General features: G+C 47.1%; 1 protein-coding gene across 1 annotated transcript in view; it reads left to right on the top strand.

The window, feature by feature from the left end:
• Xxylt1 (xyloside xylosyltransferase 1) overlaps positions 1-25,793 on the top strand; it is a 141,076-nt gene that overhangs the window by 29,723 nt on the left and 85,560 nt on the right. Inside the window, exon 2 of the mRNA XM_059277542.1 lies at positions 3,718-3,865. Within this exon, the coding sequence (XP_059133525.1) occupies positions 3,718-3,865 (148 nt within the window). The remainder of the gene's footprint in view (positions 1-3,717; positions 3,866-25,793) is intronic.

Raw genomic sequence — 25,793 nt, forward strand, 5'->3', positions numbered from 1 at the left:
TCTGTGGTTGCTGTTTCAAGTTCCTGTCCTCAGTTCCTGCCCAGCATCTATCCCTTGATGGTGGCTGTGACCTGTAAGATGAAAGGAACCCTTTCCTCCCCAAGTCGCTTTGGTCACGTGTTCCTCACTGCAACAAGGAGCAAACTGGGACAGTGTTGTTTGCTTGTCCCCCACTGGTGGCCAGCTCTGTTGATGGCAGAGTCTAGATGTTGCTGCAGCATCCTTCCCATGCTGCATATGAACCCTCTGGACAGTGGAGACACTCTTGTCATTGCCGCGGGAGATGGATGCTGTCGCTGCACCAGGGTTGGTTGTGCTATCATTGCTCTTCTCCTAGGTTGTGGATGACCTCCTCCCATGCTGCCTCTGGCTGACTGGCCCTGCTGTCTGCCTGTTCTTCTGGCAGCCTTAGGGTTTCCTGGAAGCCACGTCTTCCTGTGCCCAGGGCCGGCTCATTACCTACCTCCTTGGCTCTAGCTGTGTCTGGCTCCCAGTGGGTTTGTCGTTCAATAAATGAGTTTTCCTCATTTGAGCTGAGGGCTTGGGATGCTTTAGGTCCTCAGGGAATGTTTCCAGGAGCGCTGGCCTGGCTCCTCTGGCCCTCTGTGCCAGTGAGAGTGTCTGCTCCTGCCTGGCACAGGATCAGCTGTGGCTGGCTGTGCTGGCCTTCAAGGCTGGAAGTGATAAGAATGCGATTTTCGTGGTAGAGTGAGGCCAGACACCCCCTGCCCCCAGAAAACCATCCTTTCTGAGTCGTTTTCCTAGAGCCCCTTACGGTCACGGTGTTTCCTTTATACATATTTCATTTCGAACAACAAGCTCTTGGGGGACACTGAGTCTAAGAATTCTTTGTCTTTACTGAATTTAGATTTGTGTCTCTTAACGGAATTCATTAAAGATAAAAGGAGGCAAAGGGACTTAATGCAGATTTAGTCATTGTTCCTGATAGATGGACGACTGAGTAATTATTGGTGTGAAATATTGTTATGAACAAATCCTTGAAGTATCACCGAGCAGAGGAAATTAGTGAGAGGTTACAGTGTCTGATACGGCTGACTAGAAAGCCACCTGCCTGGTTGCTGTGAGCGTGGTAAGTCATGTCGCGGGGGCACTTCCAGCAGCTTCTTCAGGAGCTCAGACTGGGCTCCGTCCTGCACACCAGAAGTGGTACACTCTGGTGACTCGGTCAGTGTCCCCAGGCATTGCTGTTGAGTCATGTGACGGACTTGAGGAAGAAGCTTTTAGGCTGAGTGTGGGTAATGTTCTGTAATTAATAGGGTTTGAAGTTTTCAGGTGTGTATATGTAAATAAAGTGACAAAAGTTGTGAGTGGTGACCCAGCGTTTGTTGTCTGCGTCCCTGTGAATCACGGGCTTGCATTGGCAGAAGCCGCGTTCTGACTGGCTGACCCACCGCCTTCAGTAACCGGCATGTGACACTCCCGGTCCCCTAGGCTCTGTGGCAGTTCTTCCTTAGCTCTGGAGGCGGAGCTTTGCAGCCCTCAGCCTGGCACTGGGGCCTGCACTGGACCGCATGCTCCGTGGTGTCCAGGCGTGAAGCTGTCTGAGGAGATCACAGTCTGCAGACCCACGTCCTCCTGGGAGACTGGGCGTTTTGATTCACAGTTGGTGTCTGTGGCTAGCTTCCTGCTGTATGAGTGTATCCATGGAATATATTCATTTTCCTTTAAGTAGATTTATTATCTGAAATATTCATTGGAGCGGGCTAAGCAGTACGGCTCTTGGAACAAATGTACTGAGTCCAGTGTGTCCTTATAAATCTATTAATGCCGATAGGATACAGTCGTTGCCTTGGAAGCTTAGGTGATATGAGGCTGGTGGGGGAGTAAGTGGGCTGCCGACAGTACTTTGCCTCTCTGCACTTGGCTGTGGCTGAGGCAGGCCCTGCCCACATCCCATGTATATTCCCGTAACACAAACGCGCACGCACACACACACACCCCACGGGCCTGTTCCCCTGTTCCTTTTCCTCTTTGGTGAATGTGGAGCTGTCTGCTTCTTGAGAACCCTCTTTCAGCATCTTGCCTGACTCCAGCCCCCAGTGATGGCTTGGAGGTGTAATGAGGGTATGCTGGGAAACCTGCCCCATGACTGATATCTGTTCTGTAGGGAGAGATTCAGGGGACTGGGCACAGGCTGGGACAGGCTGGGAGGCTGAGGGGTGAGAGCATCTTAGCAGCCCTGAGGGGGAAGCTTGTCCCCAGGAACCCTAGTGGTCACCACAAGGGTAAATGTTGCTATCCTGTGTCACCCACGAAGAGACTGAGGCTCTTGCCCTAAGTGTGGTTCCTTCAGGTTGCAAACCTGTGTCAGTGGCCTGGCCTGAATGTAGCCAGCTGTTACAGGGCAAGAAACACTCATAGCCAGTGAAGCCCCATGTGAAATGGGGTGCAGGAGGAGCCTGGAGCATCATGGGAGGCGAGAAAGCTGGGAGGAAGACTGGGAGAGGGAGTTCCATATACGGGGGTGGGGGTGGGGCTGGAAGAGCAAGTGGATGTTTATAAGACACAGGTCATAAAGGGGCGGCTGATGGGTGGGGTGAGGGTGGTGGTTCAGTTTTGCTCAGTCGTGAGGCCGGGGTGGGGTGGGTGGGTGGAGCTAAGAGCTGCCACCGTTGCAGGCCTTGCTGGGGGATTTGGACCCGAGGCAAGTGAGCTTTGGAGGTTTTGAAGCTAAGAAGAGAGATACAAATCTGTGTATCTGGAAAATGACTGAGGTGCAACAGAGGATGTTCTGAGGTGATGAAGTCGACCATGCAGGGAAGCCACAGGGCAGTGCCAGAGGCCACAGAGAGGTGTGGGAGAGAGATGTAATTTGGGATTAGAGTTGAGAAGTAGCAAGAACTGGCCTAGCTGAGAGGCCAGAGAAAAAGAATGGCCAGAAAAGGAATGAAGGAAGAAAACATCACCTCGGAAGGAAAACGTCAAGAAATCTTAACCAAGCTTTTACAGACAGCTGCAGGATTTAAAGTTGTACAGATCCGACTTTAGGGAGCAAAAAGACGCGATGAACTAAATTGGGTTTCCTGCTGGACTGCGACAGGGTCCTGTTCTGTAGCACAGGCTGGCCTTGAACTTAGAATAATCCTTCTGCCTCAGCCTCTTGAGTGCTAGAACTCTTAGGAGTGATCTGTCATCCCGGCTAAACTAAGGTCAGTCATGTTTTAAAAGTTGAAAGAGACTGAGCACAGAAGTAAACCTGAACTGAAGGAATACAGTTTAGAGAGGAGTAAGAAATCTTAGAATTCTAGACAAAAGCAGAGCCACTGGAGGGAACCAGCGATGCAGGGCTGGGCACATGACCAGAGGCTCCGAAAGCTGGGCGTGTGGTGACATGGGAAACCTGGGCAGAGCCTTGGGCAGTGGGGATGGGAAATAGGCATGGAGTCGGCTGTTTGAGAGGGTCTCAGTGCCCTCTCCTGACCTGTCTCCTGATGGCGTGGCCACTATCCACACCCGGGAGCTGGGCCCCCGCCCGCCCTCCCTAGCCTGTCCGTGGCCTGTCCCCGACAGTGTCCCTGTCATAGCCAGCCCCTGTGTTGCCCAGACCCCCTCCTCATTGTCCTTCCCCACCCCCTTAGCTCCTCAGAGATCTTGGCTCCACCCTGTGTCTGCCTCCTGGGCTCAGGTGTGTTCTGATGTCTAGAACTGAGGCAGACGACTGGCTAACTCTTGGGGTTTTCCTGCTCCCCGCTACAGGTCATCTTCCATGATGTTGCTGTGCTGACAGACAAGCTCTTCCCCATCGTGGAGGCCATGCAGAAGCACTTCAGTGCTGGCTCGGGGACCTACTACAGCGACTCCATCTTCTTCCTGTCAGTCGCCATGCACCAGATCATGCCCAAAGGTAACCTGGACTGCCAGGCACTGGCCCTGGGGTGGCAGACTCTGTATGCACTTCTGGGATCAGTATGGCTGGTGCCCTGTTTGTGAGGAAGGCAGCGGCTCAGGGCCCTCCTTAGAGCCAGGTGCAGCTCTGTCCACTTGCTAGATCTCCTAGTCCTGTGGATGACACTTAAACCCAGACGCTGTCGTCTACCTACAGCTCATACAGTCACTCAAGTGGTCCTGTGACTGACACATAAACCCAGACACTATCATCTACCTACAGCTCCTACAGTCACTCAAGTGGCAGAGCTAGAGTTTGAAGTCATTCCATTGGCTGATTTAGAGTCCTGCCTCTCCAGATAGCTTTGTCCCTTCAGGTGACCCACAGGAGAGCTCTCTGTGAATGCCCGGGGCAGGTGTAGTTCCTGTTCCCTTAGAGTCCAAGATTGGGTGCTGGCCGCTGCTCTGCCCCCAGCCATGGACATGACTTTGGCTAAGGCACTTTGTGTCGCTAGGTCTGTTTCCCCACCTGTGAAATGAGGGCCTGAACCAGTCAGGGCGCTGCTTCAGCCTGCCTTCTGCAGACACCGGGCCTGTAGGGATGCTCCACTGTGGGTCATTCTCTCCCCATCCCACCTCTCTTGACCGTGACCCTGGTCCACTCCGAGAAGCTGTCCGTCACTAGACCACCGTCCGATGTGCGTTAGACTTTGGAGGAAGAGTCTGTCTGTTCACAGGGTTCTGTGGCTGGGCAAGTGTGCAACAGGTACCTCGATGGGCCGGAAGTGCCTGGCCAGTGTGTCGTCCTGCAGCTGTGACTGGTGTGACAACAGGATGTCAGGAGGAAGCATGGCTGTCCTTGCTGAGTCCCCTCACTCTGTCCACCAGCAAGTCCCTGGGCTCTAGGTCATTTTGTGTTTTGGGGTACCCAGGGTGGGGGAAAATGCAGCTCCTTTGGTTTTCAGGGAAGGGAAGGTGCCTGTTACCCCAGCTCCCCAGCTACGTGGGAAGGCAGGCAGGCAGTGAACCCCAGAGGATGCTGCTAGTGTCCTTTCCTCTGGCTTTTCAAAGGAGACAGGCAGAGAGGAGTGCTAAGCCGCGTCCCCAGCTCTGCTGAGGGTCATGTCTACTGCAGAAAGCTGTGGCGGGGGCTTTGCTAGAAACCTGGTGTGGGGCATAGGCCATCTGAGCTCTCCATGGCAGCTCAGGACCTTCAGGCACCTACCTCAAGTGGAAGGAGCTCTTTGAGCCCAAATTTCTTTAGCCAAATGTTAACGTGTTTCCAGAGATTTCTTCTTGCATATGCCCAAGATCTCCTTGTAGGAAGAGTCACTAGGTGTGACTAAGTCTCTGTGGTCAGAAAGCCAGCGAGCAGTGCTGAGATTCCTGGGGTGTCTGGGCCGTGTTCTGCCAAGAGTCGGCTGCTGCAAGAAACGTGGCCATGTTGCCACCATGGTCTGGGCCAGCTGAGCAGGTTGTCTGGAGTCCCTGTGATGTTTGAAGGGATGCTTTGTTTTCAGACATCGTGAACGCTGTCCTAGGTTGGTTCTTTATTGCTGTTCTTTGTGTTTCTGTGTTCATCATAGACGTGAGTGCTGTGCCTTGGCTGATGGCTTTGTTCCTGTGTGACTGCTGTGTGGTTGTTGAGTTTATTTCTGGGGAAAGTGAGAAGGGGTGTGCGGGGCCTGGGAGGCGGGGTTAGCCTGTGCTCCCAGAGCCATGTGCTCGGACTTGGTGATCGGAGTTCCAGAGTTGCCAGCTGAGTCTCTGTGAGCTGTCCGCCAACCTGTTTGTTTGTAGCGTTAAGATCACCCCGTGTACCTAGAGAACTGAAAAACACGTGTATTTTTTCCTTGTGCTGGCCTAACGAGGTCCTCATGTGTACTAGGCAAGTACTCTACCACTTGAGTTACACCCTTCTCTTCTCTTCCGATTGGAAAGTAAGATTCATCTATAAAATAGCTGAGAAGGATAAGAAAATAGAAAAAGTTTTGTTTTTACACTACATGGTATCAGCATGGCTAATTCCTGCTATTTTCTAGTATTTCCCTGACACATAGCATTTTAAAGATTTGGGCAAGATTTGTGGTTAGATTGGGGGTTAGATTTGTGTTCAGGGCCTCTTGAGTCTTCTTGATGCGCCCAGATCTGAAACTGAACTTTAGTTCAGCTCAGAGCACAAGCAGGCAATGGGTCAGCGAAGCCGTCGGTGGCCACCTCCCCATGCCATGTGTAAGTCCAGTCTTTGCAGGCTTCCTCAGGTGGTTCTGGAACCAGCTGAGGCTTGGTTCACTGTGTGCTTCCCTGTCCTGCTGGCTCACCGCTTACCGTTGGCTTTTTTTCATATTATAAATCAGACCGTGGCAGATGTCTACACGCAGAAGGTGATCTTCTCTCCTTAGGACTGTTTCCACAAGGCTGATGTCTTCCCCAGGGTGGTGTGTCTAAGCCAAAGGTGATCCTTCCAAAGGCGGGTGTGTCAGCCCCGAGCTGTGTCAGCCCCAGTGCCCCAGGTGAGCTGGGTCTCCTGTGCTTTTACTCCAGTGTCCAGACCGGTGTCCTCTACCTCGTCGACCTGAACAGTCCAGGGAGGCTTCTGGGTCCTGCCCTCCACCCCTCCTCCGCTGTCACCCTCCAGAACGGCCTGGCTGGGATAGGGATGGAGAGGCAGCCCCATGTTCCATGCATTAACTGTCCCCTGGAAGCAGTGTCGGGAAAACCACATCTGCAGAGTGGTTGGTGCCCCAGGAAAAACGGGAGGGTAGGCCAGGTGTGGCAGGCTGGCTTTGATTTTTCTCAGTCTTTATTTTTCTTTTGCTTGCTCAAGGGCTCACATGTGGCTAGCTGGCCCGTCCTGCTGCTCACACTTGCTGTTCCTCCGTGGACCTGTGGCCACTCTCCGCTCCTCGCTCATCCTCAGGGCTTTGCTCTCTTTCTGCCCATGGTGTTACTTTTGTCACCATTGAAAGCATCTTATGCAATAACAGATAAAATCTGTGCCTAACTGGAGCTGCAGGGAGCGAAGGACAGCCCCTGTGGGCTCACTAGTGTCCCTGTCCCATGTGACCCGGCCATTAGCTTGGCATAGTGACGTGCCAGGGAAAGCAGCTCTTGCAGGCTGAGCTTGGATGTGTGGTTTGTGGAATAGCAAGGTTTCCCCGGTCAGGGCAGGCGGATACCTGACAGTCAGAGCCTTCGTGTGATCCCCAGGAACCCTTCCTGGCTAACATGTCCCCTTGGAAGGCACTCTTGTCCTGGGTCAGTCAGTGTCATTTGCCTTTGCCGAGGGGGTGCTGCTTGTGTGCCGAGGTCCAGCTACTCTATTGGGTCAGGGCGTCTTGCCAGACTGCTGTTTGGGCTCAGGTTGAGTGGGGCAAGTGGTGTGGCCTAGCAGCCGGGGCGGATGGCATGAAGATCTGCCAGTTCTGGGGGTTTCAGAAGAGAATGAGGTGTTTTGCAGGAAGGCTTCGTGGAGGAGGTGGTACTTGAGATGAACCTTGTAGGATGTTTTTTTTAACCTCATGGTAGTGATAGTGAGTTGGGAAGGCTAGGGGTTGTTTGGGAAATGTGCCTACTGTCCATATCGAAGAAAGCATCAGGCTACCTGCTGGACAGTAGGGAGGTTGGGGAGGAGACCTGGGGAGGGTGGTAGAGGACTGGCTGGCTGTGAGGGGGCTTGGCCCTGGGAGAAGGAGATAGCCTTTACAGCGTTCTTGATAAGGAGGGTTCTGAATGGCTTTGTGCATCAGGAAAGCTGACAATTCTTCAAGGTACAGACGGTGGCATCTAGTTACATACCTTTCTATGTGTCTGTGGCTGGGCACTGTGGGACCTGGCGAGACCCAATGGGGCCTGTCTGGCCTCAGCAGCAGACCTGCTAGAGAGCGTATGCACATGGGTGCATGGCTTCTTTATGAACATCTGCGTGTGCATGGAGGATGAGGCACGCAGTCCTGAAACCTGACAGCCCCAGTATGCGGTCTCTGTTGCCACAGATCCCAGGCCTGGAGCGCTTTTGCACTGTCCGCCTTGGGAACATTTATATACTTTTTTTCCCAGACAAGGTCTTATTCTCTGTAGACCAAGCTGGCCTTGAAGTCAGAGAGATCTGATTGCCTCTGCCTCCTAAGTGCTGGGATTAAAGGTAAGTGCCAATGCTTCCAGCCTCACTTGTAGTTTTTAAGTGCTCTGTATTAGTCAGGGTCTCTAGAGGAACAGAACTTATAGAATGAAAATATATATAATATATAATAAATAATATGGGATTTATCAGAATGATTTACAGGCTGAGGTCCAGCTAGTACAACAATGGCTGTCTACCAATGTAAGGTTCCAGAACCCAATAGTTGTTCAGTCCATGAGGCTGCATGGCTCAGTTGGTCTTCAGTGTACGTTGGAATCCTGAAGAAGTAGGCTCTAATGCCAGTGAGGGAATGGACTTGCCAGTGAGAATGACAGGAAGCAGGCAAAGAGAGAGCGAGCTTCCCTCTTCCTGTCCTCTATACAGGCCGACAGCAGAAGTGTGGCCTTCTAACCTCAGAGATCTGGGATTGTTGTGCCCAGATCACAGGGACCCCAAAAGACACCACAGAGACTGAATCCCATATGTAAAAGCGAAGAGCCTTTATTTCAAGCTCCGAGCTTGGACTCTCTGTCAGATACAGCGGTGAGAGCAGAGAGCCCAGAGCCCAGGCAGGGTGGGGTTTTTATCATAGCAAAGGTTGGGGTGAGGGGATTTCCAGGGTTCAGGACGCTGATTGGCTGACATTTGTCTAGGGGTCTAGGGAATGTTTGGAATGTCAGGTATTTCCTCTGGGTGGGATCAGCTCATGGCTTTTCCTGGATCCCCGTGTTGCCTGCCACTGAGCCTGCCAGTGTCTCTTATAGTCATCGGGGTGTGATCTCTGGGCCTTTCTGCTCCTTGAGGTGCCTGACATGGATCCCCCTTAGTCACTCCAGCTTTTCTGTTCCCTTCTTGTGACCACTCTCCCCTCTGGTCCCTCTCTGCCTCTGTCCCTGGTCTCCTGATCTGTTTTGCCTCATTGGGAGTGTGTTAAACTGCTCTCCCCTAGTGAGCACTTCTGTCTGGCTGTGCTGGGCCTCTTGGCAGTAATCTATGTGGAATATATTTTTGCTCTATTTTCTTTTCTTTTTGGATCTATCTATCTATCTATCTATCTATCTAACTGCCCTGTCCAAATGGAGGCTCCACAGGACAGGAACTTGCGTGTGTTCCCAGTATTGAGAACAACCCATATATAGGTCAGGCATCCAGTAGGTATTTGTCAATTAAGTTATAAAATAAATAAACTTCCACTAGGCGTACATTGTGAATTACTTGGTTATGGCACCAACCCATTGCCTCGACCATCTTCTGAGCCATTGTAGATTCATCTGGATATGCTAGCAGCCAATCAGATTCTGGACGGCTCTTGCAGGTGGGGAACAGCCAGAGTTTGAATTTCTCAGAAAACCATTCCATGAGGCCCCACTAGAGGACACACTCTGGACTCTGGGTTCTGGTGAGCTGGGGAGCCCCCGACTGCCAGTGTTAAGCATGGCGTGAGGGAGGACATTCTCATATGGAAGACAGCAAAGGAGAAAAACAGACACTGGGCACTAGCCTAAATGAAAACATGTGTGTCCTGAACAAAGGTTGTGAACATGTGTCCACTGATTCCAGGGAAGGCTGTTTTCTGGCAGCTGCTCTGGAGCAAATTAGGGCATTTGGTGCCTCTTATTCTGATGGAGGACAGCTGAGAAGATTTTTCATAAATACTAAAAATAGTAATGTGGTTCAGACTTCTTCTTATTAATTTAAGGCTGGAAGTTGATTCTCAGCTGATGGAAACCATGGCCATGTTGGCTGAATAGTGACATCTTGCCTTTAGTTACTCCATAGGTTTCTATGTTTGAATTTTTCAAGGTTCCAGCTGGTTTGTATTAGTTCCTTGAGGTTAATCAGCTGGTGTTGTGTGCAAGGTACTGAGGCCAGTATTGGCTGCCCTTGGGGTGGGGAAGGGGAGAACCCAAGTGAGGGGTGGTTACAGCAAGCGCTCACAGGAGTTGCCTCTGCCTTGTCTGCACTTTGGAGGAAGCTAGGGACGAATTTTCAGGGAGAACAGACCAGACACTTGTCAGTTCAGTCAGTAGTCTGAGGGAGAGCTTTGGGGGTGGGGGGGTGAGGGGCAGGTGTCAGGCTTTGAAGGCTGGGGGCCAAGGCTGAGAGATGGTAGAGCAGGCCTTTGAGGGCATGGTGCTGGATGGGCAGCCTGGGCTTCAGCCCAAATGGCATCTGGTGCCTCTTCAAACTGTAAGAAATATCAAATAAGAATCTTTTCTATTACATACTATAAAACTTGTGTTTAGGACAAGGAGTTAAGATACAAAATTTCCTATTAAATGTTATAAAACTTGTGTTTAGGACAAGGAATTAAGGTATTTTTATCTCCCCCACTTTATAAGATTTGCAAATGTTTTAATCCTCCCCACCCAGGAATTCAGTGGTCAAGAGCAGCCCCTTCCCCACTCTACTTCATGTCTGACGTGCCAGTTCTTTTTAGACTACCCAACTGATTGTGAGGTCAGACCCAGCCAATGCGGAAGAGGCAGCCACCCACTACCTTGGAATGCAAACCACTTGGTTTGTAAAATCATGTCCTTCCTCCATGGGCTTGCTCTTCGGGCACATCATCCTAAAGAAGAGTGGAGTCTGTGTGTCCAGGCGCTTCAGTTGGGGTGGTAATTTTTCTCTGTGATCCCACACTTACTTCTGACAAGACAGTGTTGAGCTCCAATCTGCCCAGTGTGGTCACCACATACCACTGGAATTGTTTGCTCTATATTTTCTCTTTGTCTCTGTACAGTTTAGACGTCTGGGTCTCTAAAGAGAGTGTAGGCAGAGTTTTCTGTGTCCTGGCAACCGTTTCCAAATAACCACAGAGAAACTTACTAATTATAAATGTTTGGCTGATAGCTTATGCTTGTTACTAACTAGCTCTTACAACTTAAACTAACCCTTATTTTTTTTATCTACCTTCTGCCATGTGGCGGTACCTTCTATCAGCACAGCATGTCCATCTCTTCCTTGCCCTTTGTCTCCTGATGACTCCTCAGACTCTGCCCTTCTTCCTCCCAGTATTTTCTCTGCCCTGAAAATCCTGCCTAGTTACCAGCCAATCAGCTTTTTATTAACAATGAGAGCAATACATTTTTATAGTGTACCTGAAGGCCACAGCATTTCTCCCTTTTTGTCTAAATAAGAAAGGAAGGTTTTAACTTTAACATAGTAAAATTATATACTACAAAACCAATTATCAAGTAAGAATTACAGTTACAATATCTAGTCTGCAGGAGGCCATGGGAGTATACAGCAGGTGACAACTAGTATTTAACAGATCGACCCACCAGACCCACCTGATGGTGAGCCCCACCTAGCAAGGCTATGGAGTCACTGACTGTAAATGACTGGTTGTTTCTGTCTGTAAATTTTCTCATGTGCCACTTCATTTCTTCCCTAATAACAGCTATGGGTATTTTCTCTACTGCTTGTGTGTTTATCATAAGAATATATTCCATCTTTGGGCACACATACTTCTGTGGATGGTCAGGAAGATGATTTCTGCTTAAGCTGTATAATTCTAATAATATTAGAATATTTTTCATAATTGTTACAGGAAAGTAATAGTATTTTCAGTCACAAAGACAGCTAATTTTAGACTTCAGAACATATTCAAAGCAAACTGGTCGCCCTGGAGACAATTACAGTAGGATGAATTCCCAGGTGTTGTTTAATCGCTGATTCAAGGTCAGACTTGAAGCGACTTTGGTAGACATAACTCCCTGCAGTAATTGACTTTTTGCATATAGTCCCAGCCTCAGTTTATGTTACAGGCTCAAGGTTCAGCCAACTGTTTATTTTCTGTCTGGGAACCCTCACCAACTTAGAGCTACGTGCATGGCCAAGCGTTACTCACTGGCCAGTCAATGTGACCTATCTAGCCTGAGAGAAACTGTGACTTATGTGTTATGAGAATGGGTCAGACCCTAAAAATGTAACATGTAATTTGTTCAAAGTTGGGCAAAGAGAAGAAGAAGAGATGTGGGAGTGTGCATGTGTGTATGTGTGTGTGCGCGTGCGTGTGCATAAGAGCTGCTGTGGAAAGAGCTGTACAGTGTGAGTGAGTGTATATTAGAGTGTGTGTGAGTGTGCAGAAGGAGGAATGTGAGAGTGAATGGATGAGTAAAGAGTGAATAAATGATGTAATAACGTGAAGGAATGTAGCAGAGCAGAGAGAAGAAATGTGTCTGGAAGAGAGAAGTGGAGCTATTTAAAAAAGAGATGTCAAGGAAAATGAATAGAAAAGAGATGTATCTGTGCAAAAGAGGTATGTAGCTGTGTGGAGAATATGTGTGGAATGTAACTTGATGGTGTGGAGAATGTAACAAGGTGGAATGTATCTCTGTGGAGACAGAGATTTTCAGAGAATGAGACTTTTTAAGATGAAGTAAAAGAGAAAGTTAGTATCAGAAAGCGTGTATGTTTCCTTATTTACCCCTTAGATAGAAAAAGTCTAGCCCTTGATCCATTTGTGGACTTTTTTACATACCCTGGAGGTGGCCTTGGAGTAGGCTCTACAAAGGCCAGCAATACCAGTCCATTTGTATTTGGCAAATTTGGAGAAAATTCTCTATTATTTATCTTGTCTTTGTGAGTCTAAAGTTTTATACCTAATTTATCTTTTTATCATAACTAAGGAAAACTTTAAGTCCAATTATTTAGTCTTTAATTCCCTCAAAGACCCCAGAAGGGTGTAATATTACCTAATGATAAGGACATCTGGCTGCCTGGACAGTCACCCAAAGTTCTTCTGTAATGTTAGGACACCCAACTTTGGCCTACAGGCCTACTATATCAGACAGACATTTTTAAGAAACAGAATTTTTGAAGGACTGTCCTACCTTGTCTTGGCAAAGTTTGGCAGTCACTTTCTTTTGCGTCCTGATGGTCCAGTTTGGACAGTATACTGTCAGCAATTGAGGGAAGGGCAGTTTCTTTGCCCAGATGACTAGCTTTTGCCATAAAGATAGCAAACTCCATATGGAGTTTCTTCGATGCCCATCATCTTCTCTGAAGTGAATTGGTGTTGCCAGGAGCAGACATGTCTCACTGTCAAGGAAAGTCTCAGGTTATTAAACATATTAAATGCCATATTCTGTAGGTCTTTGAAGTGTTTGAAGACCATCTTTCTATCTAAATATATCTGTGTATGATCTTGAAAAACATATCTAACATGACTGTAAGTTTGATTGTTATAAAAAGTTTGACTATTATAGATGACTATTAAAGTGTATTTCTTAATTATACATTATATTTTTAAATGAGCTATATAAGCACAATACCCCAAACAAGGGTAGAAACATACATGCAGTATAACAAAATTAACTTTAAATTTTTATCAATAAACCAAAATCTATACCAATGTAAAGTATTTTGAGGTTAATAGTTGTTTTTTGGATTAAAATAGATCAATAATCTACCCCCCCCCCGCCCCCACACACACACCATTCCTATGTTAGGAGAGTGTTGCACAATATAGTACCTCAGCTCCTCTTGTCTGGCCCATTTGTCCTTCAGTCTTGTTTCTTCCTGCCCTCCCACATTCATCGTGGTCTCTATCCTTTTAAGGTAGCTTCTTAAGACGTAGTAACCTGTACACTTTGCTGTCCCACTTTCCAGGCTGGCTCATCCTTTTCTTTTGGCCTGGTCCCTTCCTTCTGTCTGCCACACCCACCTCTTGACCACGTCTCTGCCTGCCTGCCTGCCTAGTACCTTCTGGGACAGAGCCCCCTGGGAGGCATGTTAGCCCTGAGAGGTAAAGGAAATGTCTTTGCTACTGCACTGAGTTGGGGAGTTAGGCATAATGCTGATTGTAAGTGAGGGCACAGTGAAACCACCAAACTGGACCACTCCATGGGTAGAAAGAGTAGTTTATTGGGAACTAAACTGCCCAGGCTGTTCTCTCTCAGGGGACGGGACAGAGAAAAGCAAAATGGCAGAAAGGCAAGCAGATTTTATATGACAGTCAGCAGTGGGGAGTGTGAGCTGATGTGGGCTCTTGGGATTGACCAGGAACTAGAGGCTCTGGGGGTGAATTAGGGGAGGCTCCAGATAGCCAGAAACCCACCTTTAGGCTTCTTCTGTTTATGCCCAGCCAGAGTCCTTCCTGTTTAGGACATTGTCACCAGCACTGCCATTTTGGGGGGCCACTTTGGACATAAACATGGGGTCTGACAACTTTTGGTGGTGGCCTTCCCCAGGTGCCATGCATTGTTTTCTGAGACAAGCTCTTCACTAGGACCTGAGGTTTACTGTTTAGACTAGACTTCGCTGGCCAGTGAGATTCTCCTGTCTTTGCCTCTACAGTGCTGGAGTTACAACTCTGCCACTGTGTCTGACTTTTTAATTAATCAACTAATTAATTAAAGATTTTATGTGTATGATTCTTTGCCAGCATGTATGTCTGTGTACCACATTCATGCTGAGGAGTCCAGAATAAGGTATCAGATCCCCTGGAACTGGAGTTAAGACAACTGTGAGCTGCCATTTGGGTTTTGGGAATTGAACCACGAGCCTCTGGAAGAGCAGCCAGTGCTCTTAACCACCAAGTCATCTCAGTAACCCCATGCCTGCCTTTTTTTTTTTTTAAGGTGTTGGTAACCCTTTATTTTTACCATGTTGTGCATTTTTTACATTTATGAATTAGCATATGCATGTGGGCACATGCATGCCACTGTGCTTGTATGGAGGCTAAAAGACAATTTGTAAATCAGTTTTCTCCTTCTATCATGTGGATCCTGGAGATCAAAGGCAGGTCCACCAGCTGGGTGGCAAGCACCTTTACCTGCTGAGCCACCCTACCAGTCCATTATGCACATTTTCTTACTATTTTGAGACAAGTCTGTGCAGCCCTGGCTGGTTTGGAACTCACAAGATCCACCTGCCTCAGCCTAAGATTAAAGGCGTGCATTACCACAGCAAGTCTGTTATGCACTTAAAAGTCTGAAGAGTATTTTTGGTAACTTTTGGTTTCCCCAGCATATGCACGGTGCAGTGCAGTAAAGAAACTGGAAAAACCTAACAGAATTACAAATAGCAACGTTCCGGTCTAGAACCGCTCCCATCTCTCTTAACCCAGGGGTCAGGTTTATATATGATATTACTGTCATGTTTTGTGGGGATATTAACAATTTCACTTCCTAAGTGGTTTTAAGAGTTTTTTCCTACAAATTTTAACACAACTTTAAACCATGTCTTTTCACTAACTCTGCTTTGTCACACACTGGCAGCTTCTTTACCATGTAGGAAGACCAGGTACTGCATATTTGGACTTGTCGTCTATCTTCTGTATACATGACATATCACAAAATAAGACACACAGATAAAAGGGACCATGGCTAATCTCGCATTACCAAAACTTACATTAGTATTAGGCCCTTCGTACGCTTTCTTTCTTCCTCCCTCCCAAACCAGCACAAGTCTGTGTTGCTCAGGGCTGGTTTTATCATTCCATCTCCAAAAGACAGCATTTCACCACAAGTTTAAACGAGAATTTACAGCATGTATTATTTATTACATCTACCTTTAACGTACTTTGTGCACTTCTAAACACCTAGAAGGACTAGATGTTTCAGATGAGGACATAAATTTGTCCCCTATATGCACAGTAGTGTGGAAACCACACACATGTAACAATGGTTAGATCTCAAAGTGTCTTCTGCTGAGAGCATTCTGGTCTCCGTCCTTCTTTTTCTCCAGCCTCTCCCCTGTACCACATGACATGGGCACCCATCACTTGCATACTTTCACAACTCTCTTCAGAAGACAACCTTGCTATGAACTTTAACAGAGTATACAGGATGTGTTAGTTCCCTAACTCTACATTTGTCATACATTGGCAACCTCTTCAACACCTAGAAACTAGAGATCATGAAATGAGGACGCCTTTGTCCCCTCTGTACACTATATACAGAACAGCAACGTTAAGTGACATGTATCTAACATGCAGGGTGATGGGTAAGCTAAAGATGTCTAGCACACTAAGGGAATCATTTTGCAGTTTCTTCCTCCCACCTCTCTCTCTCTCTCTCTCTCTCTCTCTCTCTCTCTCTCTCTCTCTCTCTCTCTCTCTCTCTCTCTCCCCCTCCCTCCCCTCTCCCTCTCCCTCCCTCCCTCTCTCTCTCTCTCTCTCTCTCTCTCTCTCTCTCTCTCTCTCTCTCTCTCTCTCTCTCTCTCTCTCATACAATGACATATAGACCTCACAAACCAGTTCAGAAAGGGCCATCACGAGTTTCCCATTCCTGAGCATTACTAATGCTTTCATTGTTAGTGAACATTCTTGACCCAGGAAAGGGCATGGGCTAAGGCCTACAGGAGCTAGTTTGAGGCTGGTCAACCTCTTGAGCCTGAGGGCTTGCAGGACAGTCTTTGGGAGCCCACCAGCATGGCTGCTGGGAGGAGATGTGAGGGTAAATTCTGCCGAGACTTTATCAGGGTGGCAAAGGATTTATTGGTAATTATTCATTTTAATTTTATGTGGGGTATACAGCCATGAAGGCTGTTTTGAGGACTTTGTATAAAATCCCCACTCTTTCTCCAGCAATAGTGAGAAGCCCGAGGCAGCGGCTCCTGGTTTGGTCTGGACTCCTCCTGTCCTGCCCACACGCCTTCTCTTTGGGCTGGGCTGCATCCGTGTGTGCTGTTGACTCCCTGGGCCAGTCTGAGCACTCCGCCCTCGGCCCTTCGTTGTTCACAGAATCATTTCAGTCCCTGGTGGTGTGGCAGGTAGATTCATTTCCCAGCAGCCAGTCTGTATCAGCTGGTTTTGATAGAGGTTTCTTCTTTCTCTGTACTTGGCAAAGTGCTGACCAGTGTTTACTTCCTAACTTGAGATTGTGTTTTCAGCTTGCCATCTGAGGCCTCTGTAGATTTTTCGTATTTTCTGTAACGAGCAATGGTTTTAGTGTGGAGAGGTGGGGACATTTTGCTCCTTGTGATGAAAGATTCAGTGTGGGTGCAGTGACCTTGTGAACATGGAACTTTGCTTTGGTGACAGGAACATTTGTTTTTAAAGGTTCTGTTTTGTGTTGTCCAATGACTGGGAACAGAGGAGCAACGCAGACGGGGTTAAATGCAGCCTTGTCACTTAGCAGACTCTGTGTGTGTGTGTGTGTGTGTGTGTGTGTGTGTGTATGTGTGTGTGTCTGTGCGTATTTATGTGTCTCGTCTGTGAGTCTGTCTGTGAGTGAGTATGTGTGTCTGTCTGTGCGTATTTATGTGTCTCGTCTGTGAGTATATGTGTGTGTCTGCCTGTGTGTCTGTTTGTGAGTGTATGTGCATGTCTGTGCATATTTGTGTGTCTGGTTTGTGAGTGTGAGTGTGTGTGTCTGTCTGTAAGTGTGCCTGTGTGCAGTTTAGATGATGTCCGACATGTAAGTGTTTGATACTGTATGTGTTTGCTGGTATGCTCTTGCTAGTGTGGTTCAGTTGGAGCTTTACTACATGCAGTGTCCTTACTCCCAGACACTTAACTCTTTATACCTAGTACCCTTCCCTACCTGAGATAGATGGCCCACAATGGCTTCTTGTGCCCTTGGCCTGTCTAACCCGGGCAACTTGCTCCTGTTCAGCTTTGAACTTCAGGGAGGAGAATGGCAGGAACTCGATCTGCATGACCATTGTGTACTACTTACGCTTTTTATGAATGGCTTGTGCAAATTAGTGCCTCCTGGATCTGCCTGCCTACCTTCCCAAACATTTTTCTGGGATGTTTCCATCAACAATCACTCCATAGTCAGGAAATGCAGACAGAATTGGGTAAACCTGGTGCACACTATGGTCCCAAACCCCAGCTGAGTAGTTATTGGATTATCTTCTGTTGTGAACTAGTCCTCCTTCTGCTAGTTGATTTTATGGATAAGGGAAAGTAGAGGTCAAAGCCTGTGATTAGTCTGTAATAGCTTCTCTCTCCCTTCTGTGTAAACAGTGGGTAGAGCCAGCGTGGAGTACCCTCTCAGCTTTGTTACTGTAGGGCCAGTGGAGGAGGTCTCTGGGTTGGTTTTTTTTTTTTTTTTTTTCCTTTCCATTTGTTATTAACACATGGTAACTGTACTTATTTATGGGATAAATGTGTTGATCTGGTCCATGGCTTTATTATGTAATGATCACAGCAGTCATTAGCATACCCATCATTTCATACCACTATTATCTCTTCCTAGTAAAGGGTTAAAAATCTTCTTCTAGCTTTTATAGAATACTAAAGAACTGCTGTGGTTAGAATGTGATTGGTCTGTCTCCCTGTCTTAGTCAATGTTCTATTACTATGAAGAGACACCATGACTATGGCAACTCTTTGCATTGAGAAAGCATTTAACTGGGGCAGGAAGCATGATGGCAAGCAGGCAGACATGGTGCTAGAGAAGGAGCTGAGAGCTCTGCATCTGGATCTACAGGTAGCAGGGAGAGAAGCCACTGGGCCTGGCTTAGGCTTTTGAAACCTTAAAGCCTTTTCCCAGTGATACACTTCCAAACAGGCCATACCTTCGAATCCTTCCAAATAGTGACACTCCCTAAGCATTCAAATATATGAACCTATGGGGGCCATTCTTATTCAAACCATCATACTTCCTAAACTAATACAGGAGTTTATTACCCAGAGTCTTATGCTAATGATATTCTAAGGGCAGAAACTCAATCTAGCTATAGTGTTTAGAGGTTTGGGGTATTCGAAAATGATCAAATTAGGCCGTTATTGTGGCGCTTCCAGGACCTACTCAGCACTAGTGATTTAGTAAGGACAGGGAGAGAGACCGCAGGTGAGATTCTATACATGTACCTGCCAGGATAGGAGGGAATTGGGTCGAGAGGGAAAGAAGGTGAGAGCTGGGAGGTGGGCTGGAAGTTGTTCACAAGCATCTATAATACGCTGTTTCAATAATCAGCCTGTAAAACTGTGAGTCAAGCCGGGCGGTGGTGGCGCACGCCTTTAATCCCAGCACTCGGGAGGCAGAGCCAGGCGGATCTCTGTGAGTTCGAGGCCAGCCTGGACTACCAAGTGAGTTCCAGGAAAGGCGCAAAGCTACACAGAGAAACCCTGTCTCGAAAAACCAAAAAAAAAAAACAAAAAAAAAACTGTGAGTCAAGTGAACCTATTTATTCAATACAATTAGTCTGCTTATGGTATTTTATTATAGTGATCAAAAGCTGACTCATACAGGAGGGGAAAGATATCTATGATGAAAAGATTATAAGATAATAATGACATATATAAATAAATGGTAATATATCCCATGTTCATGGATTGGAGGAATCGCTATTATTAAAATGCCCATACTATTCAAAGCAATTAAAAATTATAGTGCCACACACATCAGAATACCATCTCTAAACAAAGGCTTGGTCTGGTCCTTGCATGATGGCAGCCTGTTCGTCAGGAGGCAAGGTGGTGGGAGATAAGGAACTGCATTAAGAACTTTCAAATGTTTTTAAACTGGTGCCTGCTGATCAGAAGCTGGCAGACTATCATCTGCAGACTCCTCTTCCCAGGAAGCTGACTCAGGCGTGGTTCTGTAGAGTAGGTAAGGGTTGAACACAGGCTGGTGGTGATCCCTTCTCACAAGTTTGGGGCTGGTGTTCACGTGAGGCACAGCTCATCAGAATCACTCTGTCATGAGAGGCTTTTCAGTTCTGCCTATCTCAGAAATACAATGATTAGATGATTGTTGTCAGAGATCATTATTTCCTCAGGCTATTCTTAGCACTTACTAGTTTGCCTTCATGTAGGTCCTGACACAGTATGCCGTGGATAGGCTATGGGGCTGGAAAAAACACATGGGTCAGGAGAACTTACATAAGCTGAAGGATACCAGTGACATTTTTTTTCCCACAGAAACAAACGTAATCCTAAAATTTGTGTGCAACTTCAGAAGACTTACAAATAATCAAATTAATCTTGAGTAAAAAGCCCTAAAAACAAACAAGCCACAATGCAGGAGGCATCGTACTACCCAACTCCAAACATCCTACAAATCAATAGTAACCTGAAGGGATTGGGACTGACCTAGGAACAGACACACAGACCAATGGAACAGAGAGAGCTCAGAGCGAAGTCAGTGCGCTTACATCTGTTTTCAGGTGAAGACAGTCTGTTGGACAAATAGTGTTACATGACAGTTTACGCTCATACTGAAGACAGCCTAGACCCACTCTCTCATCGCCTGTACAAATCAACTCAGAACGGACTAAAGACATAAGTGTAAGACCCCAAACTATGAAACTGTACCAGAATCCAGGTTTATTTTTCTGCAGCCTCTTGGTTTGGGCTGGAGGAGTGTGAGCCTTTTTGGAGAAAGCCATAAGCCATGTCCATGCTGATAAGGGTAAGCAGGCTGAGGACTACACTTGGTGAGTGGAGGGGATGGCCTTGACATGGACCAATGGCTTCCCTAAGTATCAAAGAGTTGTGTTGCGATGCGGTGCTGTGTAGTGGCCATCATCTGCTGCACAAGTGTGACTCGTAACAGTGTATCTTTGCTGTAAATAAGTATCTGTGGTGGTTTGGATGAAAATGGCACTATTTAGAATTGTGGCCTTGTTGGAGTAGGTGTGTCACTGTGGGGGTGGGCTTTGAGGTCTCCTATGCTCAAGCTATACTCAGTGTCATACATAGTTCATTTCCTGTTACCTGTGGTTCAAGATGTTGAACTCTCAGCTCCTCCAGCACCATGTCTGCCTGCATGCTACCATGTCCTGCCATGACGACAATGGACTAAACCTCTGAACTGTAAGCCACCCCAATGAAATGTTTTCCTTTCTAAGAGTTGCTGTGGTCATGGTGTCTCTTCCCAGCAACTGAAACCCTAACTAAGATAGTATCCCAACAGAAAATGAAAACTAGCTGCTCTCGTTTCAAGTTAAAGGCTAACCGGGCTGTGAAAGCAGATTGCCAGTTCCATGCCAAGATGTCCGGGAAATAATTGCCATGCTGCATAATGATTTCTTCAGTCAGAGGTGGTTATATTGTGAGATGATTGGCCAGCTCTGGCCTTAAAAAGGACATACCAGGCCTTACCCCAAAGATTTTCCATCTGCTAACTCTCTGTCCTTGGTTATGCTACTTCTTTTCAAAAAACTTCCATGAAGTGACAGTTAATGACTTGTTTAGCTGGCAATTATAGACTGTTTAGTCTGTCTCACCCAATATTCCTCATTACTTTGGCGTTTTAGTTTCTGCAAAGCACTTTTTAATAAGCCTCATTTTCTTGTCTGATATGTCTGTTTAATTTAAAATTTTTGAATACGGTTCAGCCCTACATCTTAATGTAATGGTAAACTTACACAAAAATTCCAAGTGTGTCGTCTACGAAGAGTCATAGATTGAAGGCAAAGGCCTCATCCGTCCTCCTGTTTCCATGGCGCCTGCTTCCTGCTGTGGTCTCTGCCTGCCCTGCTCTGTTGTGGCTGCTGAGGGAAGAGCCCTCAGAGGGATCTCTGTGTGTTAGGACTGCTGATCCAGGGCAGTGCTGTGGATGGAGAGGAGGCTGGGGGCCTTACGAGCTTAGGCATGGGGCCAGTGAGTGGCCTGTGGCTGTTGAGTGCTCACTGTGTGGTACTCAGCACCGAGGGATTGCCAGTTTCTGGAGCTGTCTGTCCGGTGAGTACTCACTAGCCTCAGGCAGTGGTTTATTTTCAGTTAATCAAAAGCAAAGAAAACAAACCTGTTTCCCGTCACACACGCCGGATTTGAAGTGCTGATGGCCACGTGTGACTGTGGTCACTATGTTGGATGGCACAGGTATACGGCAGACCATCACTGCACACTGCTGTTGGAAGGTACTGCTCAGCAGGCCGGGGAGGCTTCCTGGATGGTGTCAGAGCGGGCACTCAGGACCTCTCATGCACTTCTACACGCACCATTTTACAATCAATGGGATTCAGCTTCCTGGGGAAGGGAGGAAAGCAAACAGGCTGTAGCCCTGGACAGCCGTGAGGAAATGGCAGTGACAGGCAAGGACACCGAGACAGATTCTAGACACATTCTAGAATAGCCCAGCAAGGAAGAAAACATTCTGTAGCGTGGAGGTCGTGCCAAGCGCGCTGATGACTTTTTGTCAACTTGACACAGACCGTTTGGGAAGAAGGAATGCTAGCTGAGAAAATGCCTCCATCATCTTGGCCAGTGGACAAATCCATGGGCATTTTCTTGATTGAAGACTGATGTGGGAGGGACCAGCCCCCTGAGGGCAGTGCCACCTGTCCCTGGTAGGAGGTGCTGGGTTCTATAAGAGAGCAACTGAACAAGCCATGGAGAGCAAGCCAGTAAGCTGTGGTCCTCCGTGGCCTCTGCTTCCTGTTGATAGTGCAAGCTGAACGAAGGTCCTTCCTTCCAGAGTTGCTCGTGTTCGTGGTGTTTATCCTAGGACATGTAAGACAAGCTAGGGACCCCAAGCCCCAGTCTCCTGGGAGCTCTCTGGATACCTTCTGAGCATCAGGACTAAGTCTGGACCCTGGCGGGTATGATTGTCAGAGAGGTGGAGCTAGCTGGGCAGGGAGGCCGGCATCCTAGTGCAGATTACTCAGGATGCACAGCTGCTCTGGAGAACTGTGGGTGAATTGGAAAGGTTGGTAGGAGGAGGGCCATTCAGGAGTCGAGGGACCAACACACAAAAGCTTTTATAAATCCCTTTTATTACCACACAAAGTGGCCTTTCCCAGGGATCTGGACCTTTTTAAGAAAAAAGGAACAAATAGGAAAAAGATGGATGTTCATGTTTAAAAGCTAAAAGAAGCTCTATCCTGTGGAAGAAATTCGGCCATGTCTCAGTGGGGCTTCCTAACAAGAAGGATTCCAGCTGCCTAAGACCTCCAGCCAGGGGAGGAATCCATAATGATACCACCCCAGGAGATGTCACCCAGGGCCATCTTTACAGAAAACTCGAGGGCATGAGTGTCTCAGTAACAATGGAGACAGGACAGTGAGGAGCACAGTAGTAATAATGGCTGAGGGGTGTCTGCTAAGGCCCAAGCACTGTTTCAGTGGTTTTACATAAACTCAGAGAACATTCATGAGAAACATCGCCAAGTTTATTATTATTGGAGAGTTCCCCACAAAACATGGAACTATCATCATAGCAGCTGCTATAGTTTTTATTTGAAAACAATTTCCAGGTTGGGAAATGGCCTAACTTGTAAAGGACTTGGTGCCAAGCATGAAGATCAGCCCTTAGTGTCCATGTTAAAAACAACAGTGGGGCTGTGGGTCCTATGATCCTGCAGTAGGAGGCTCCCTGGGCTTGCTGGCCAGTCTTGCTAAAAGGAGACCTGTTTTCAGAGAGAGACCCTGTCTTAAAGAATAAGGTAGGGTGCAGCCAAGAAAGACACCCGACATCAGCTTCCATTTGCACATGTATGCATGGACATAAAAGGGTTCCAGAAGAACTGGCACATAGTTATGTTTTTAAAAAGTGCATTTATTGAAGTACAGTTTATATCATAGCGTTTGCCCTTTGGAAATGTACAACTCAAGGACTTTAGATAAAATTTACAAAATTATACAATTGAATCACAACCCAGTTTTAGACCCTATCCATTATGGCAAAATGTCCCCTCTTGCTTCTCTGTGATTGATCCCAGCTCCCCACTTCAGCTGACTTGTTTCCCACACATCCTGACCTGTTCCTGGCTGTATAAATTTGCTTTTGTTGGAAATTTCATGTAAATGGGCCCATATAATCTTTTCATGTAGATTCTCACCATATTTTTTTTTTTTTTTGAGATTCACTCATGGTGTGGCATGTATTGGTGGTTCATTTCCTCTAAGCTGTTGCGTAGTATTCCATTGTGTAGTGTTCCACTTTTAGCTCATGTATTCATGTCAAGTGGACATTCTATGGCCATTTTGAATACTGCTATTATGAATATTTGTTTGTGTGTCTGCATGATTCCAGTTTCATTTCACTTTTTTTAAAAGATTTATTTATTTATTTATTTATTATGTATACAGTGTTCTGTTTGCATGTATCCCTGCATGCCAGAAGAGGGCACCAGATCTCACTACAGATGGTTGTGAGCCACCATGTGGGTGCTGGGAATTGAACTCAGGACCTCTGGAAGAGCAGTCAGTGCTCTTAACCTCTGAGCCATCTCTCCAGCCCTCATTTCACTTTTCTAGAGGAGAAAAATTGTTGTACGGGGAACTGATGTTTAACTGTGTGCGTGTGGTGTATGTGCCCATTCATTTTGAAAATCTATACTGGGGACTGGAGAGATGGACCAGCAGTTCAGAGTGTTTACTGCTCTTGCAGAGGACCCAGGTTTGGTTTTCAGCACCCACATGACTGCTTTCCACCACCTGTAACTCCAGTTCTAGGGGACTCAATGCCCTCTTCTGGCCTCTGTAGGCTCCTGCACACGTGTGGTGCGCATACAGTCACACCTACATACAAATAAATAAATAAATAAATATGGGACATAAGATCTTTCTCATATGTGATTCCCAAGTATTTTTCACCATTTATAGTTTCCCTTTATTTCTTTTTTTTTTTTTTTTAAGATTTATTTATTACGTATACAGCATATATGACTGAAGGCCAGAAGAGGGCACCAGATCTCATTACAGATGGTTGTGAGCCACCATGTGGTTGCTGGGAATTGAACTCAGGACCTCTGGAAGAGCAGTCAGTGCTCTTAACCTCTGAGCCATCTCTCCAGCCCTTCCCTTTATTTCTTAATGATTTATTTTGAAAGACAGTTTCTTTAAACAAAGTCAAGTTTATAAACTATTATTTTTTATAAGTAGAACCTTTGTGTTATTATCTAAGAATGCTTTGCCTCTGGCCACGGTCAACAGATTTTCTTCTTCTTCCCATTTTTAGAGTTTTTATACATTCAGCTGTTGCTTGCCTGGGTCTGTGATCCATGTTGAGTTCATGTTTGTGCGTGATATGAAGCCAAAGTCTAAATATCCCGTTGTCTTACTTGTATATAACTCACCGGGTTTTATGATGAATTGTGGTGGGGATGAGCGATATGAAGTGTGTTGACTATGGGAATGAAAGGCTGTCTGTGTTCCCAGGTCTGTCCCGTTGCTTTACAGGCCTGTCATTGTGTCACCGACACACCGTCTAGATTGCTGTGGCTGTGGATGTTTTCTAATTTTCTCTTTTCCAGAGCTGTGATGGTTGTTCTGTGTCTTTTTCATTTCCAGATGCATTTTAGAATCAACTTTGCATTTTCTAATAAAAAGTCTGCTGGGATTTTGGTAGGAATGCATGAGTTTCTGGCTATGAGCTAAATTCTGCCGGTGCTAGGGACAGCTGGGTTAGAAAGACAGGTGGGACCTTCATGTGCAGTGAAGGCGGACTTCCCCCAGGTACTAGAGCAGGTGGTGGGAGATTGCGGCTAGGTGGAGAGCCACCAGGGAGAGCTGCAGGAGCTGCAGGATGTGGGTGGTGGGCAGGGGAGGTGTTAGGGAGAGGGGGTGTCATTGAAGGTGGGGCTGATGGGCCAGGAGGCAGTGGGAGAAGATGCACAGGCTGGAACTGAGGGGCTGTGAGTGCTTTGGGGTTGGAGGGAATGTGCTGTGTTCCAGGAACTGAGGCCTGAGCAGTATGACCAGAGCACAGGGACCTGCAGTCTAGGACTGCAGGGGCAGATGCTAGGGGCTGGGTAGGGGTGTGTAGTGGGCTCTGCAGGGCCTGGAGAGCCAGGCTAACGACGGAACAGTGGGATTTGCACCTGGTGATGGGTTTGGACCAAGGGAGTGACATGGTTTGTACTTCTAACAGGACTTGGTGCTTTTCAGACATCCTTGTGTTGGGTGGAACTCAAAGAATGTTCTGGCTGTGAGGATCCCCAGGGTTTATGTGAAAGCTCAGTAAGTTTTATTTGT

The sequence above is a fragment of the Peromyscus eremicus genome, chromosome 12 (assembly GCF_949786415.1).
Source record: "Peromyscus eremicus chromosome 12, PerEre_H2_v1, whole genome shotgun sequence".
NCBI lineage: Eukaryota > Metazoa > Chordata > Mammalia > Rodentia > Cricetidae > Peromyscus > Peromyscus eremicus.